The sequence below is a fragment of the Schistocerca nitens genome, chromosome 9, assembly GCF_023898315.1.
Source record: "Schistocerca nitens isolate TAMUIC-IGC-003100 chromosome 9, iqSchNite1.1, whole genome shotgun sequence".
Taxonomy (NCBI): Eukaryota; Metazoa; Arthropoda; class Insecta; order Orthoptera; family Acrididae; genus Schistocerca; species Schistocerca nitens.
In genome coordinates, this window is record NC_064622.1 from 485,131,805 (window position 1) to 485,150,378 (window position 18,574).

Sequence of the window (18,574 nt, forward strand, 5' to 3'; positions counted from 1 at the left end):
GTGGCGCACGTACTCAGCTGCACCCAGCCAGCGATGACGCACGAATTCTCAGTAAACAAATCATTTCATCTAGAGAGACAAAAACAAACTTTTTCCAGCATTCTTTTTTTTTCATATTTCCCAGATAGTTCCCTGACATGTTTGAAATTCCCTGATATTCCTTGATTTCCAGAATTAGTGGCAACTCTGAGTACGGAAGTGAAAAGATGCTGCAAAGGCTCGGGCCCCGTGGTAGCGAAGTATGAACCCACCAAAGAACACCGAGCCCCATAGCAGGTGGGGGGGAGGGGGGGGGGGGAGGGGGGGGGAGGGGGGAGGAAGGGTTACTGAACAGAACATTGACAAAGAGTATGCCTGCTGTCACATTCCCATGCAGTCCAACATCAGGCCACTGTCATATATGGATGCCTCACAAATCTGGACAATGTACAATTTGACCAGCTGGCCAAATGGAGACCCACAATGAGGCCCCTCTCAAACTTTGTCAGGGGGCAATGAAGCTGCCTCATATTAACATGTGGGAGCTCCATGTCCTTCACAGTGATCACTCAACGTCTCATGCTGTTCGTGCCCCCTATATATCCTGTCAGGCCTGGTGACAACACTAAATATGAAGAACACTGATGCAGTCTGGTGGATGTGCTACATATCCTAGTGAACTGCAACTCTAATCATTTACATACCCCCAATGGTGTGCACATGAACGAAGTTAGATTGACACCCAACTATGTCTTTTTTGCCAGGCACTGTATAATTACAAAAAAAAGAACACTATAAAACAATGATGAACACTAAGCTATATAAATTCTATCAGCTTTAATTTGTTATATGTAAGATAGAATTCTAAGTCTTCTTATACGATAATTATAATCAAATTTACAAAACTAGTGAAACTATAATCCTATCTCATACCAGTATCAGCAAGAAGACCGAGTATTAGCAGGACGTGGGTAGCAGTATCTTCTCCAGTGCTTTCCACGCCATCAGTCTCCAGTAGTTTAGTCAAAAGAGATACCAAACCATTCTTTACAGCCTGTTGAATCAATAATTGTAAATAAAACACTACAATAATTATGTAAGGTAATTCAGTGCAAGTTAATGTAATATTATAAGAAAACTCTTCTCCTGCAGAGGCTTTGTAGCTTTCATTGTTTTTCCCAATTATAATTCCTCTTAAAATGAAATGGAGAATTATGATTCATTAGTTTCATTATGTATGTTTCTATGTATGGTAATTTATCCTGGTACAGCAAACATGTCAAATGTCTTGGGATCACTGGCAGCATAAAATTACTAGCAAAAAAATCTAATACAAAGATAATTCTATTCTGGAAAACAGTTACTCAAATTATCAATTCATCACACATGAAATATTCTACTGAACAGTAACATTTTTCTCACAGAATGTCTTATAGCCTCTGAGGGAGAATCTAGCTTTATAGTAAGCATTTTTTGCCTGTTTACTTATTATATACATTTTTACTTCCATAGACCACCAATTCTGAGCATACATTTGAATCTGTATGTATGTGTGTGTGTGTGTGTGTGTGTGTGTGTGTGTGTGTGTGTGTGAAGGGAGGGGGGGGGGGGGGAGTACAAAATTATTTCAGTTTCTCATGTTTTACATGTGAGCAAAATTATTTTCCTTAAATAATATTGGTCTGCTGTGCATGAGGATTATAATTTCATAAATGAGTATGCAGGTGACAGAAGTTTCAGTAAATAAATAGTTGGCAACAACACTTTGACTTTGCAGTTATTATGTGTCTAACAACAATATTATAGAAAGATAGACTGCTACCCATCACATAGAGAAGGCACTGACATGCAGACAGACACAAGAAAAGTCTGCTAAACATTTAAGCTTTCAGACAAAAAGTCCTCCTTCGGAAGTAGAAAACACACACACACACACACACACACACACACACACACATTCAGCCAACCAAAATTCTTGCATACATGACCCCTGTGACCCCTACTTTAGCAGTCTTCTCATTGTGCCTGTGTCTCAATGTGGTGAGTAGCAATCAATTTGTTTCAAAATATTGTTGTTATTCTGCCCTGGACTTTCCCATTGTATTTATGTATTTAACAATTTTCTTCTGGAGTTGCAGAATGCAAGATATCCAATGAGATTTTTATCCTGTTGGTTGAAATAATAAGATACACTCTGTAACTATCAAGTGCAATATGTGTATGGCTTCTCATAAGAACTCGTTACTGTCAGCAAGTACTACCCACCCACTAGCAAATAAAACATTCAATACATGTTTATAACAACAAAAATAACAATGAAAATAGCCTCCAGCATACATTGATGACATCTTTGCTGTATGGGTTCATGGTGAGGCTGACCGGTCAAAATTCATGGAATCTCTAAATACCTTCTCCCAATTAAATTTCACATCGTCCTATTCCCAATTCCACACCACTTTCTTTGATGTCGATCTCCTCCTCATCAAAAGCCAGCTTTACACTTCTGTCCACAACTGTTGTGTACATAGTTCCGCGTAGTCAGCGTGTACACAACTTTCTCAATAGAGCGCGCCCCGCTAAGCACAATAGCGGAGGCACAGCGCTCGTCCGTCTCCGCACTACGAGATGGCGCTGTCTTAGAGACGGACCAAATTCTGCTTCCGCGTATTAATATGTAACGCAGTCAATGAGTTTGCTGCTAACATAGAACCTTTTCTCCTCGCGGATCACACTCGCGCAATGATACATGAACGCGCAAGGTATTATAACGAATGTACAGACCTCCGATTAGTCAGTCTGCATTAGTCTGCATTTGTCTGTACCAGTCTATAGTCAAGTTTCAGTCTGCGCCTAATACGATTATCATATTCCTGTACATAGCCATGAAGATAAATGTATAGACACTTCGTCAAGTATCAGAGATATGTGAGAATAAGATTAACGTACCAAGACCGAAGGACTTCAGATTGTCAATTGTAAATAGCATCCAGAATCAAGTTAAGTAAGGTTTATGCTTTTTATTATTTTAATAAATGTGTGTGAAAATTAATCAAATTCTGTTTAAAGTTGGTCACCGTCAATCTGCTACTCTAAGTGTGCAAGTGGCATTTCTATCGGCTGACCTAACGGCAGAAGATAAACACGCCACGATAAGACCACGAAATTATTGCTGACACTCGCCTACTTCGTTAGAGCGACTAGTCAAATAACCTGATGGTGTGTGTACCGAAGGTCTTACAGTACGCACACCACACAAACCCACTAATAAACAACAGTACTTACATTTTGACAGATACCATCCTTTCCATGTTAAACATTCCCTCCCTACAGCCTTGGCATCCGAGGCAAATGTATTTGTTCAGATGCAGACTCTTTACAGCAATACACCACAACTCTCATTTCAGCCTTCACTGGATGTAATTATCCCAACAGCCTAGTTCAAAGCAGATTTCCCGGACCATCACATCCAATCCTGGTACTGCTGATTCCTCCAAAAAGCAACTGCAGAGCACATCACTTATCACCCAGTATTATACTGGCCTTGAATTATTAATCAGCTACTTCGAAAAGGCCATGACATTCTAAAATCATGCCCTGAAATGAAGTCTATTCTGTCTGAGATTTTGCCCACCACACCTACAACAACTTTTCGTCACCCTACAAATCTCCGCAGTATCCTTGTCAGACCCTATGCTGCTCCTGCACCCTTCTCCACATCCCACGGCTCCTATCCCTATGACTGTCCCCGCTGCAAGACTTGCTCTATGCACCCTCCTACCACAACCTCTTCCAGCCCTGTAACTGGCAAAACATACACTATCGAAGTGAGAGCCACCTGTGAAATGACACGTCATATACCAGCTGTTATGTAAACACTGTTTGGACTTTTACATTGGCATGACTGCCACCCAGTTACCAGTCAGAATGAATAGGCATTGGCAGAATGCGTATACATGCAACACACAATATCCTGATGTGGAGCATGCTGTACAACATGACAGTCATGACCTCTGTGCCTGTTTCACCACACGCGCCATCTGGATTCTTCCCCAAGACACAAGTTTCTCAGAACTCCACAGGAGGGACTAGCACTACAACATGTCCTTAGTTCTCACCACACCCACCTGGCCTTAATTTATGTGAATTCCTTCTGTCTCAGCATTTAGTCAAAGTAACTACTTGTTTCTTCACTCAACATTAGTTTTCTACATCTCTCTTTTTCTCACTTGTCCATTTTTCGCCATACCCCCCCCCCCCCCTGCCCCTCCCACGTCTGCAGCAATGCACTTAACTTTTCACTTTTATTAACTCGTGCACAATGCTTTAGTACTAATATCTGTCTTGCATAGTCCCCTGTCTTCCACCTTTAAGCTCTCAGGTTTTCAAGCCTCATCTGGTGCAGTCCCCAACAGTCTTCCCTTCTCATCCCACACGGTACATCTCCCTGACCTGTCGTTCTGGATGACTTTTCTGAACTGTATCCCCTTCCCTAAACCTCTCCAGTTGTCTTTCTTTTTTCCTTCACCCCTCTTCCTTCCCCACCAGCTCTTCTGGCAGAAGAAGGAGCCACTGACTTCAGAAGCTGGTAAAAGTTAAATCCTTTTGTGTGTGTGTGTGTGTGTGTGTGTGTGTGTGTGTGTGTGTTCCCCTGCCACCACTTGGTGAGTCGATTTTTTTATCTATCCATTTACGTTATATTATCAATATATATTTAGTATTTGTATTTGTGTATGTAGATTTGAATCTGCAGCCATTGCTGTAACACATTGCGAGGAACCTCTCTAACTACCCCAAATATGAATATTTATGTATTTTATTATTCGCTATAATAACACAACATTTACATTACTGGTGCAGGTGGGGAATCAATACCAAAATAATCTTATTGGTACCTATGGAAACCACAATGAAGGCAACTGACAAGATTTCTTGTTTTTGGAGTCCTTATTAAGCAACTGTTAGTCATTTGTTACAGTGTCTTCCCTATACAACTGGGAAATGGTACACCGCAGTAAATACTTGAGCTGGTGTGATCCTTCCCATGTTTCAGGAAGGGGACAGTAATCACTTCCCTCCATAAACTGGGGTATTGGCCCACAGATTCTGTTAAAATGCATGCTGAGGTAATTCTTTGACTCAATATTCTAATGCAGTATGCCATAGTGCACTCTGTCCGATCCCAATACAGTAATGCGAGCCACAGATAGTGCATGCTCTGACTTCCTATTCAAAAATAGTGGCTGCACCCTTTAGTGTTACTGAAGCTTAAGTGCTCTCAGCTAACTCTTGTCTGCATTGGAATGCTGGAACTGCATTGACATCCAAAGAAATTTGTCTGAGGTATTTCATAATTATTTGGGTTACAGCTTCTAACGTCCTGATTGCAGTACCACTGTTCAGCATGGTCATTACAGATCAAGCATTATCTTTCACATCGATCCTCGATTTTTTGATGATATGAAACATTTAAAGTATTGTTAAAACGTTTGCCACTATTGTCTTTTTCTTTCTCTGATAAAGGACTGAGCTTTGCCTGAGTGATGTGAAAGGCCACAAGATTGCAGCAAATAGATTACACTGGAACTTTCACAGAATTGCGCACAGGCCCCTGACGGTTACATAGCACTCCCAGATCCACAACGAGACTGGCCATTCACCAGGCTTTATTGATGACCTCAGGACACAGGCAGCAGCAGGCAGCAGCAGCACCAGCAGCTCTACAGATGATGGTGGTGACGTTCTCTCATGTCTTGGATGCTGAACTAATGTTTGAGTACAGCCCGGTAATGGTAAAGAGGCCAACAGGCTTGTTATTACATTCATTTATGTGGCTCCATGGTTGGTGCTGGTACATTCAGCCAGCAGGTCAAAACAGGAAAATGGTTACTTATCCAAAGACTCCTTGTTCCCTCTTTATCACAATGACGACACACTAACAATGTTGTGCCTTGTTATAACTATAAAGGTTTGATTTTCCTAATGGAAAATCCAGAGGATTATTCTGTTGAGCACTCTTAATTGTGAAGATTTGGCAACCTCTGCTTGTCCACTCAACCTGTTGAAATACTCTTTTTTTCTGTGAAGTCTGATCACATTCCCACAACAGCCAGGAATTGATAAAGCTCACCCAGGCAGAGCTCTGATTGTCCAGGTACACCTTCTCCAATTGGGATGCGGCAGATTCCCCAGAGACCAGCCACTAATGACTGTCTTGCCTCAGCAACTATCCATCGGTATGCAGCACACCTTGAAATTGAAGTTTTTCTTTTAAGACATTTTTCCATCATGTGCAGCTAAGCCAAGACAGCTGCTCACCAAAACAACAACTTTTCACAATCGCAACCATATTCAGAGTTTACAGTAGTAAAAAGCTGGTTATTCTGACCAGACTACAGCTCAGAAAGTGCAGGTTTGCTATGCTTACGTCCAGAAAAAGGACCAGAGGGTGCACTGGCAGATAATGGCGCACAACGAGGGTGAGGAACATTAATTTGGAGGAGGTGATAGGACGGAGGTGGTGGAAACTTGGTTGGGAAACTATATGTTACCATAGGTTGAAGCTGGAAAAATTTTTGGAGCATAGAATGTGTCGTAAGGATAATTCCCATCTGCATATTTCCGAAAAGCTGGTGGTGAAGGGGAGGATCCAGGTGGTCTGGGTTGTGAAGCCATTAATATGAAGCATTTTATGTTCAGTTGTACGTTGTGCTATAGGGTGGTCCACTTCGCTCTTGACCAAGGTTTCGCAGTGGCCATTCATCCTGGAGGACAGCTCGTTGGTAGTCATACCAATATAAAAAGCTGTGCAATGATCGCAGCAGAGCTGCTATATGACATGGCTGTGTTCACAGGTGGTCTGACCTCTGATGGGGTAGGATAAGCCTGTGATAGGTCTGGAAGTGCTGGGTGGTTGAATTGGGCAGGTATGGCACCTGGGTCTCACAGAGATATGACCCCTGTTGCAAAGGATTGGGATTGCGAGTGGCACAGGGATAGACTAGGATTTTGTGGATGATGAGTGATGGAACACCACTTTAGAAGGGGTGAGAAGGTTTTTGGTTACAGTGTCCCTCATATCAGAGCATGACAAAAGATACAGCCCAGATGATGGACGTGGTTCAGTTCCTACCCAAGATCCTTCCTACCCCTCCGAAAGTGGTATCCTGTCACTCGCCCAACCTCCACATCATCCTAGTCCATCCCCATGCCACTCAAAATCCCAGCCCCTTGCCACAGGGATCATATCCCTATGGAAGACTCAAGTGCTAGACCTGTCCAACTCAGCACTTCTTATTCCAGCCCTGTCAAAGGCTTATTCTACCCCATCAGAGACCGGGCCATCTGTGAAAGCAGGTATGTCGTATTCCAGCTCTACTGCAATCACTGCATAGCTTTTTATATGGGTATGTGTATCAACTAGCTGTCTACCAGGATGAACGGCCATGTCCGAATCATAGCCAAGAGCAAAGTGGACCACCCTATGGCACAACATGCAACGAAACATAACATACTTGATTCTAATGGCTGCTTCACAACTTAGGCCATATGGATCCATCCCTCCACCACCAGCTTTTCTAAACTGTGCAGATGGAAGTCATCCCTACAACACATCTCCACTTCTGAAGTTATTTCAGTCTCAACCTACTGTAACCTATTGTTGCTTCACCCACCATCCAACAGTTTCAAGCCACTCTGTCCCCTCACCCTCACTGTGTGCCACTCTCAGCCAATGCACCACCGGTCCTTTTCCTTTCCCTGTTCCTCTTTCCTCGAAGTATTTGCCTCTTAATTCTGTACACTTTTGCATACATTCAAACCGATTCTGAACAACATTTCGCCCACTCTGTTGTTGGTCCCTGAAAAACATGATTTTGGAAGGATTCGACAGCTTTCCGACATGACGATGGGAACAGAACGAATTCAATATTAATTAGATGTTCTTTTCTCCATCAGATAATGACTTGTTTTAATTAATACAATGAATGGTTTTGCAACCAGATGTCTTGGCTGCTGATGAGTCATATGGGTTATACGATCACCTGTCCTAGAAACTTTTCCATTTCTAAAATTTTGTGCAGAGGTGAGTTGGACACCTTCGGAAATGCTCTCGGTTCCACTGAGTCTTGTCAACTGAAGGTTGGACATCGGAGAGAGAGACGTAATTACTGTGAAAAAGGTTCTGCATGCACATAGTAAAGACTACACTGGAACTATCAAGAGAAGTGTGAATACAAGGCTGAAGAAACATAAGGATCTTTGTCAACCACAGGAAATAGAAAAATTAGCTGAAGCAGAGCATCCTCTTCAATCAGGAAATCATGAGGTGAAATTTTCAGAAACCAAAATTTTATCTACAATAACAAACTCTTATCCATAACTATCCAGAGAAGCCTTCAAAATACATAAACATAAGGATAACATTAACAGAAAAGCAGAAGCCATGAAACATAGCGATATATGGTTCGCAGCTCTGCAGAATCAATAGATAAGTTTTAACTCTGATGGATGACAATTTATAGTCAAGTTTTATCTCTGACAAAGAATCTTTCTGATGATGACGTGTAAACTTCTACTAACCCCTTTTTTCACAATATTAATGTCACTCTCCAAGATCCGAGCTGTCAGTTGCCATGACTCAGCAGAACCCAGCAGAACCAGGTCCACCTCTGAGGATATTCAGCTCAGCTCTGACTGAATCTTCTGAATGGAAAAGTTTCATGGACCACAACTAGACAACTTAGGAAAAAACCAATGGCAACTGTCTGTAGTGCTGAATGACAATTTGTATTGTCATGAAGAAGAATGTCATGATATTTCAGTTATTTTTCCTGATTTCACTGATGACTTGTGGCAAAAAAAATGCCACAAATGAACCCTTTTTGTTAGTTTTGGTTCATCTTGGAACTCCTGAACACCTGACTGTTGCTCATACAAACATAACCAAGTGTCGTCTGCTGTTTTGATGTTTAATATGGATTTTGTATTTCTTATTCAAATTTTCTGAGCAATTTCTTACACCCACTGAAATGCACTTTGCCAAATTGTGCAGAATCAATCAATCAATCAACAGATATCTGCACCCACAATCCATGGTTTTTTGAAACTGAAACAAACCTTACTCGACTTTCACAAGATTTGTTGCTAATGGAAGCACAACCACGACAAAATGCTGCAAATGAATTGTAAACAAACTTTTGTGGAAGTGACTGATTATCAAAACTTGAATGAAGAAATTCGAGACATTTTGTCAATTTATGGCTTCACGAAACTCATAGTGAAACATGAAAAAAAATTTGAGGAAAATTCCATTTTTTCACAATGATGTTTCTTTAAACATTTACTGTAAACAAAATGCTTGGCCAATTTATTAACTGCATTTGTTTTAACAACAACAAAAGACAAATTTTAAAACTATAATAATGTCACATCTCGATAGCAGCATGTAATGGTCACTTGTAAAGTGTTGAAATGTGACCCTCAAATTACACTTTGCTTTCCTCTAATGCCTACCTTCTGCTGAACATTTTCTTGGCCAACAAGCAAATTTAGCAGGCATCCTGAAGCTACAGCACGTAAATTTCTTTCCTCTTCACCAGCCTCAGATGAAAACTTCTCCAAAACTTGTATTAATGGTGGCAAACAGTGTGCCTCCAAAAGAAGTGTCCTTCCTTTATCTGTAAGAAATACATTACCTGATATAACAATTCCAGGCAACATTGTAATTCACTTTTCAAACTAAGCCGAGAGATAGATGTAGAGAAAGAGAGAGAGAGAGAGGATGGAGGGGGTGGGGGAGGGTAAAGAAAAAGTTGCATTACGACTTCAATACGTACCATTCTCATAGCAGATGTTGCCTAAAGCTCGGCAGATCTGTATAAGAAGTTTAATATCATCTTCTTTGGCATCCAAGTGCTTAACTATGGCACCAAGTAATTCCGAATCAGCACATTTCTCACGGCCAGCGTCAGACTTCGCGAGTTCTGATATAACCTGGGCTGTTTTGCTGACAACATCCTTTGATTTCCAGTTTAAAAGAGCTTTTGCTTCAGGAACAAATTGTGTATTGGCAGAAGACTCTGTAATTTCAATAATGTGCGTAACTATATCATTTAATCAACAAAAATAATCAATTTTTGAAAATATACAAGAAAGACCACTGGCTCTATAAGTTTCCAAATTATAATACTTTTTTTATATCAAACAATCGAAACTCCAGGTAGGAACATCAACAATGTAGGAAAAGACAGATTGCTATTTACTGTAAAGGAGAAATGTCAAGTTGCAGACAGGCACAATTAAAAAACACTCACATATAGCTTTCAGTCACAGCCTGCATCAGTAAAAGACGCGCACACACACACACACACACACACACACACACACACACACACACACACACACACACACACCAACTCTAGCATCTTGGGCAGGAATGCAACATCACGTGGGATGCACGCAGCAATTTGGGGGGGAGAGAGAGCGGGGGGGAGGGAGGGGGAGGGAGGGGGAGGGAGAGTGGGGGGAGGGGGAGTGGGGGAGGGGGGAGGGAGAGCATGGGGGAGGGGAGAGAGAGCGGGGGGAGAGAGCGGGGGGAGAGAGCGGGGGGGGAGCGGGGGGGGGGGGGGGGGGGGAGAGAGCGGGGGGAGAGAGAGCGGGGGGAGAGAGAGCGGGGGGAGAGAGAGCGGGGGGAGAGAGAGCGGGGGGAGAGAGAGCGGGGGGAGAGAGAGCGGGGGGAGAGAGAGCGGGGGGAGAGAGAGCGGGGGGAGAGAGAGCGGGGGGGGAGAGAGAGCGGGGGGGGAGAGAGAGCGGGGAGGGAGAGAGAGCGGGGAGGGAGAGAGAGCGGGGAGGGAGAGAGAGCGGGGAGGGAGAGAGAGCGGGGAGGGAGAGAGAGTGGGGTGGGAGAGAGAGTGGGGTGGGAGAGAGAGTGGGGTGGGAGAGAGAGTGGGGTGGGAGAGAGAGTGGGGTGGGAGAGAGGGGGAGCGGGGGGAGAGATTGGGGGGGAGAGATTGGGGGGAGGGAGAGCGGGGGGGAGATAGCGGGAGGTGGGGAGAGCGGGAGGTGGGGAGAGCGGGAGGTGGGGAGAGCGGGAGGTGGGGAGAGCGGGAGGTGGGGAGAGCGGGAGGTGGGGAGAGCGGGAGGTGGGGAGAGCGGGAGGTGGGGAGAGCGGGAGGTGGGGAGAGCGGGAGGTGGGGAGAGCGGGAGGTGGGGAGAGCGGGAGGTGGGGAGAGCGGGAGGTGGGGAGAGCGGGAGGTGGGGAGAGCGGGAGGTGGGGAGAGCGGGAGGTGGGGAGAGCGGGAGGTGGGGAGAGCGGGAGGTGGGGAGAGCGGGAGGTGGGGAGAGCGGGAGGTGGGGAGAGCGGGAGGTGGGGAGAGCGGGAGGTGGGGAGAGCGGGAGGTGGGGAGAGCGGGAGGTGGGGAGAGCGGGAGGTGGGGAGAGCGGGAGGTGGGGAGAGCGGGAGGTGGGGAGAGCGGGAGGTGGGGAGAGCGGGAGGTGGGGAGAGCGGGAGGTGGGGAGAGCGGGAGGTGGGGAGAGCGGGAGGTGGGGAGAGCGGGAGGTGGGGAGAGCGGGAGGTGGGGAGAGCGGGAGGTGGGGAGAGCGGGAGGTGGGGAGAGCGGGAGGTGGGGAGAGCGGGGAGGAGAGTGGGGCGAGGGAGGGAAGGGGAGGGAGAGAAAGAGAGGGGGGGATAGTAGTGTAGTGTATAGGTGGGGAGAAAGGCAGTGCTGTCTTGTGGAGCGTGCAGGGACTCATCTGCCAACAGGTGCAGCATCAGGAGGTTGTGGGGACAAGGAGGTGGGGTAAAAAGGAGCAAAGTGGGGAAAGACAGACAGATGCACTGGCAGAGGGCTGCAAATAAACATTGCGGGAGATGAGAATCGGGAGCAGATGATAGGACAGAGGGGATGGAATCTGTTGGGTGGAGGGTGTGGGGACAGTATGTTATCGTAGGTTGAGGCCGGAATAATTACGGGAGCAGAGAATGCGTTGTAAGGATAACTCCCATCTGTGCAGTTCAGAAAAGCTGATGGTGGAAGGAAGGATCCAGATGGCTCAGGTAGTGAAGCAGCCATTGAAATCAAGGGTGTTATGTTCAGCTGCATATTCTGCCACAGATTGGTCTACTTTGCTCTTGGCCATGGTTTGGAATGGCCATTCATCCTGGTGGACAGCTTGTTGGTAGTCTTACCAATATAAAACACTGTGCAATAACTGCGGAAGAGCTGGTAAATGACATGGCTGCTTTCACAGGCAGCCCGGCCCCTGATGGGGTAAGAGATACCTGTGACCGGACTGGAACAGGAAATGCTCAGTGGGTGCATTTGGCAGGTTTTGTACCAAGGTCTTCTACAGGGATATGATCCTTCTGGCAAGAGACTGGGATCGGAAGTGGCATAGGGATGGACTAGGATGTTGTGGAGATTGGGTGATGGGACACCACTTTAGGAGGGATGGAAAGTATCTCAGGTAGGATGTTCCTCATTTGAGGACAAGATGATAGGTAATTAAAGTCCGGATTGTGGGTGTGACGGGAAATAGCCACAGAAGATCTGTCTGAGGGATCGTGCCTGTCTGTGAAGGCTTTGGTGAGACCCTCAGCAGCATAATGAGCGAGGAAGGTTTTGTCAGAGCAGATATGCTGTCACCAGGTAGCCAGCCTATTTGGGAGGGATTTTTTGGTGTGAAAGGGATGACAGCAGTCAAAATGCAGGTATTGTCGGTGATTCATGGGTTTAATGTGGAGAGAAATGCGGATGGAGCCATCAGGAAGGAGGAGGTCAAAATCTAGGGTGGTGGCACACTGGGTTGAGGAGGACCACATGAAGCAGATGGGAGAGAGGGTCTTGAGGTCATAAAGGAATGAAGATAGGATGTCTTGGACCTGACTCCAGACCATGAAGGTATCATCAATGAACCTGAACAAGTCCAGGGGTTTGGTATTTTGGGAGGCTAAGAAAGTCTCCTCTAGATGGCCCATAAAAAGATTGGCGCACTAGGGTGGCATGCGGGTGCCCATGGCTGTGCCATGCATTTGTTTACATCCTTTCTCTTTAAATGAGAAATATTTGTGGTTTAGGATAATGTTAGCAATGTGTCTGAGGAATGAGGTAGTGGGTTTGGAGTCTGAATGACATTGGGAAAGGTAGCATTCAACAGCTGTAAGACTATGGGCATGAGGGATGTTTGTGTATAGGCAGATATCATCTACAGTCATGAGTAGGGATCCAGGAGGTGAAGCGGTGGGGATGATGGAGAGTCAGTGATGGAATTGGCTGGTGTCTTTGACATGAGAGGCTAGATTATGGACAATTGGTTGGAGGTGTTAGTCAATGAGGGCTGAAATTCTTTCAGTGAGGGCACAATAAACGGCCACAATGGGGTGTCCAGGATTGTTGGGGTTGTGGATTTTGGGGAGCATGTAGAAGGTGGATGTGTGGAGAGCCATAGGGGTGAGGAGGGAAATGGATTCTCAGGGGAAATGTTCTGGGAAGGGCCTAAGGCTGTAAGAAGGGACTGGAGTTTGTGTTGGACTTCCGGGATGGGATAACTACTGCAGAATTTATAGGCGGATGAGTCATAATTGACAGATGCCTTCTGCCAGGTAGTTAGTGTGATTCATAACAACAGGGGTGGAACCTTTGTTTAGAGGTAGGATGATTATATCAGGATATGTTTCGAGGTTGTTTATGGCTGTTCTTTCTTTTACTGAAAGGTTGGTGTTTCGAGGGCCTGGTGAAGGATGGTGAGGCTAAGCTGGAGGTATGAAATTCCAGGAAGGTGATCAGCGGGTGGTTAGGTGGGAAGGAGGAGGTTCACAGGTGAACAACAGTGTTATGGGAATTTTTTGGCTCTGGATTTAATGGAGGGTTGGTAGGGAGTTTTGGGGATGTGGCAAATTGAGGTGAGCTAGACAGCCATGTGCTCTCAAGCACATGAAGGGGCATTCCAGACACCAACCTGCTGACATCTTGTTAACCCTTAGCTCCACAGAAGTTTCAGTCCTATCCAAGGTCCTCACCTTTAGTCCTACACCCAAATTTATCCATGCTGGACTTGCCAAAGACCTACTCTCCTTCTCCCGATCACTGCAATGGAAGCACTTCTTTGTCGGCGATCCCCACAACCAAAACCACCCTATTTCCAAAATTGAATCCTGCCTCTTCCACTACATACCACCATCCAACTGTGATTCTCACTTCTCCCAACAAACCACCTGCTGGTCACCTTCCAGGAATTCCGTACCTCCAACCTCCATTTTCTTCCTGACCCCTGACACCCCACACACCCACCTTCTACATGCTCCTCAAAGTCCACAAACCCAACAATTCTGGATGCCCCATTGTGACTGGTTATTGTGCCTCCACTGACAGAATTTTGTCCTCATTGACCAACACCTCCAACTAATAGCCCGTAACCTAGTATCCCACACCAAAGACATCAACCATTTCCTTCACAGACTCTACACCATTCCCACCCCTTTACCTCTTGGATCCCTACTAGTCACTGTCGACACCATCACCCTATACACCCACGTTCCTCATGCCCATTGTCTTACTGCTATTCAACACTATCTTTCCCGATGTCCTTCAGACTCCAAACCAACTACCTCATGCCTCACACACCTTACTAACTTTATCCTAACCAACAACTATTTCTCATTTGAAGGGAAGGCATATAAACAAACCTGTACACTGCCAAGAGCACCTGCATGGCATTCTCCTATGCTAACCTGTATATGGCCCATATAGAGGAGATCTTCCTAGCCTCCCAAAATACCAAATCCCTAGTCTGGTTCAGGTTCATTGGTGGTATCTTCATGATCTAGAATCAGGGCCAAGGCATCCTATCTTCATTCCTTCACAACCTCAACACCTCTCCCATCCACTTCACTTGGTCCTCCCCAACTCAGCATGCCACCTTTCTACATGTTGACCTCCTCCTTTCTGATTGCTCCATCCGCATCTCTCTCCACACTAAACCCACGAACCACCAATAGTAACTGCATTTTGACAGCTGTCATCCTTTTCACACCAAAAAATCCCTCCCATATATGCTGGTTACCAGAGGACAACATATCTGCGGTGACAAAAACTCCCTTTCTCATATACTGGATCCTTCCCTCCACCATCAGCTTTTCTAAACTGCACTGACGGGGGCTATCCTTACAACACATTCTCCGCTCCCGTAATAGTCCCGGCCTCAGCCTACGGTAACATACTGTCCCCACACCCTCTACCCAACAGATTCCACCCCCTCTGTCCTATCACCTGCTCCCCATTCCCATCTCCCACACTGTTTATTTGCAGCCCTCTTCCAATGCATCCATCAGTCTTGCCCCACTTATATTCTTTTTTGCTCCATTTTTTCCCCACCCCCCTAACCCACAATCTGCTGACACTGCACCTGTTGGCAGTCTAGTCCCTGCACACTCCACCAGATAGAATTCGTCTCTCTTGCCACCAATGCACTACTATTCCTTTGCCACGTCCTCCAGACTGCTGCTTGCATCCCACGTGATGAATTCGTCTCTCTTGCCACCAATGCACTACTATTCCTTTGCCACGTCCTCCAGACTGCTGCTTGCATCTCACGTGATGCATTCCGGCCCGAGATGCTAGAGAGAGATAGAGAGATAGAGAGAGTACGTTTTACTGATAAAGGCTGTGGCCAAAAGCTATATGCGGGTGTCTTAACTGTGCCTGTCTGCTACTTGAAATGTCTTCTTTATGGTAAGTAGCAGTCTGTCCTTTCTTACATTGTTGAAATACATTTGTATGTGTGTGTTCTCCTGCCATCACTTGAAGAGTAAATTATTTTTATTTACCCAATTACTTATGAACTATTAAATCATATTTTATACAGCAATATATAACAACAACAAACGGCATGGAAACTAAATTCTCAGAAACAGAAATTCTAGTTTATAAAGGGCCTTACTAGTAGCCATTCTTCCCATGCACGATTTGGGAATGGAAAAGGAGAGGTGTGCTTACTGTCAAACACTATAATGTGAGTTGTGTAGTACAAATTTAGATAAAGATGCACAATTTATAAAGATAAATAGTAAAACTGCTTGTGATCAATCAGACTTTTCAAAAGGTCATGAAAAATTTCTGTTTAAAAAGAAAAAAGGAAAGAGGGAACTTCCTTATATGAATGTTGAGCAACAACACCTGCATTCATTTTATGTTTGCAGAACTGTGTTATGGAAGGATGGTCATAATGATTGCAACAGCAGTGATAAATGTCTCACAGCTATTAATGACATGGATTTATTACGGGAGGTAAATATTACTGGCAAAACTGGCTGGTGGCCAGTATTTTTCCAAGACTGGTCTCACAAATCTATATTTACAGTGGCCATTACATGAGCAAATGCAGCATACCTCAGTGGTCAATGCATTTTTTGGCATGTACCGTAATAACTTCTTACCTTTTGGCATGTCTAGTGCACCAGCCATGTACCAGTGATAGTTAAAGCAGTTAGTACAAAATATTATCAAATGTGCAAACAGCCTGGAAAACAGGAGTAGCATATGCGATTCCTCCAAATGGCATTTACCCGTTTAAAGGAAAATGGTTCACATTGCCAGCTGGACAAGTGCAGTTTTTTTTGTATGTGCCCATCAAGTACCTAGGTCACATTTTGCAAGAGTGGTGCTAAGCACACATATTAGACCATGAAGAAGCTGCAATTAAGTTACCTATGCCTAAAAATCAAAAAGAGCATCAATCTTACTTGGGAAAAACAAATAAAGCAGCTTAAACATTAAAGATTCTGTAAAACGGGGGCAAAATTTGGGTAAACCTACTTCTGCCAGCAGGCTTTCATAAAACTAAAAAAAAAATCTTGTGTCTAGCGCATGATCAGCAAGCTGCACACCAGGCACATAATTAATTTTAGTAGTAGTACAAAATGTACATTGTCACTCCACAGAATAAAGCCTGGCCACATCATTAACTCGATAAGTGCCAGAAAGCAAAGCGCAACTTCAGAACTTTGCTGTGGATCATGAGGTTTCAGTCACTGCACCACCTGGATCTTGTACAGGAACCAGTGCAAAATACACCACAAAGCTTTTCCATACTGATCACTGTGGGATAAACAATTCTTGTGACACTACACAAGCACAAGCAATATTCAGGGCACATGCTGTACAGTCAGTTACAACAACAGCAACCACGTCACTAACTTCCACCTGGGATAGGATGTCTTCCTCTTCAAAGTGCCACCTCAAGCTTACCCAAGTTTTCAAATTTCATCATCACCACCACCTTTAAACCATTTAATGACATCAGGAACCCCCTCAGACCTTTCAATCAGTAACACTCTCTAACTGCAGAACCGTAAGTGCTGCCATTCACATACAACAGTTCCACGAACAGCGTGCAGTCCTCCTCTCTATAGTCATATTGTTCACTCATGTTGCAGCTTGTCATATGACAATATTGACGTCATACCATCATACAAACAGTGTATAGTCAAACAATGGAAAATCCCAAATGGAATGTAACAATACTATGAGAAGGAAAGTTGCTATTCACCATATAGCGGAGATGCTGAGTCGCAGACAGGCACAACAAAAAGACTCTCACAATCACAGCTTATGGCCGTCAAGGCCTTCGTTAACAATAGACTGACATTCGCACACACACACAGCTGAAAGCTATAATTGTAAGAGTCTTTTTGTTGTACCTATCAGCGACTCAGCATCTCTGCTATATGGTGAGTAGCAACTTTCCTTCTCATGGTACTGAAACAGTGTATAGTGACAGATCTGTATCTGATGGCCAAAATTTTAACTAATTTTTTTCCAGCATAAATCGATTTCACATTAACACACCTAACAAGTTTCACTACCATAAGATAATTACAGTCCACACTGGACCTCTGTGGGTAGTTGCACTTTAACCCTCAAGCAGGTGTGCTCATGTATAAAGTGCGCCATCCACAAATAACATTGTCTTGTACCATGCCACAGTTCCACAATTGTGAGCCCATACTTATTCCTTCATTATTGCTTCAGCTAACACAGTGACAAGTTGTGCTGTCATACATCTAAGTGAGCAGCAGTAATGTACAATAAACAAACAGATAGGTGAGAAAAAAATTTAGGATCTGTGCAAAAAATGACCCACATTCCAAGCGAGCAGCACAATCCCACAATGAAGCAGTTGTCTACGAGATAATTAGCAATTGAATACGTGGCTGGGTGGGATCTGATGTGACTGCGTAGTTTAATGCTTCAAATGGGTCATTACTGTGGGTAACACTTGTACAAGGCAACAGAGTGATGAAAGTATTTTATTATTCTTTAATTAAACAGTGATTTAGCTTGTATAATATAACTTTATTTTAATGTTTTTTAATTAAACTAAGATTAAGCTGTGATTCTGCTTATACATGTTTACCTTGGTAATACAACGACACTTATTCTTCACATGTATACAAAGTATGCTCTGTGCCCTTTCAAATGTTCATTATAATCACTCTAAGGTATAGACATTTAATTCAGTTGATAAAGTCAGCTGAGTTCTTGATACGATACACACAGCGACCAATGCAAAATGAGCAGGCTAGCGAGTTACTCGGCGAGTC

General features: G+C 44.4%; 1 protein-coding gene across 1 annotated transcript in view; it reads right to left on the bottom strand.

The window, feature by feature from the left end:
- LOC126203538 (GTPase-GDP dissociation stimulator vimar) overlaps window positions 1–18,574 on the bottom strand; it is a 92,847-nt gene that overhangs the window by 68,544 nt on the left and 5,729 nt on the right. Inside the window, exons 3-5 of the mRNA XM_049937862.1 lie at window positions 9,813–10,055; window positions 9,490–9,653; window positions 913–1,033 (exon numbers count right to left, since the gene is read on the bottom strand). Of these exons, the coding sequence (XP_049793819.1) occupies window positions 913–1,033; window positions 9,490–9,653; window positions 9,813–10,055 (528 nt within the window). The remainder of the gene's footprint in view (window positions 1–912; window positions 1,034–9,489; window positions 9,654–9,812; window positions 10,056–18,574) is intronic.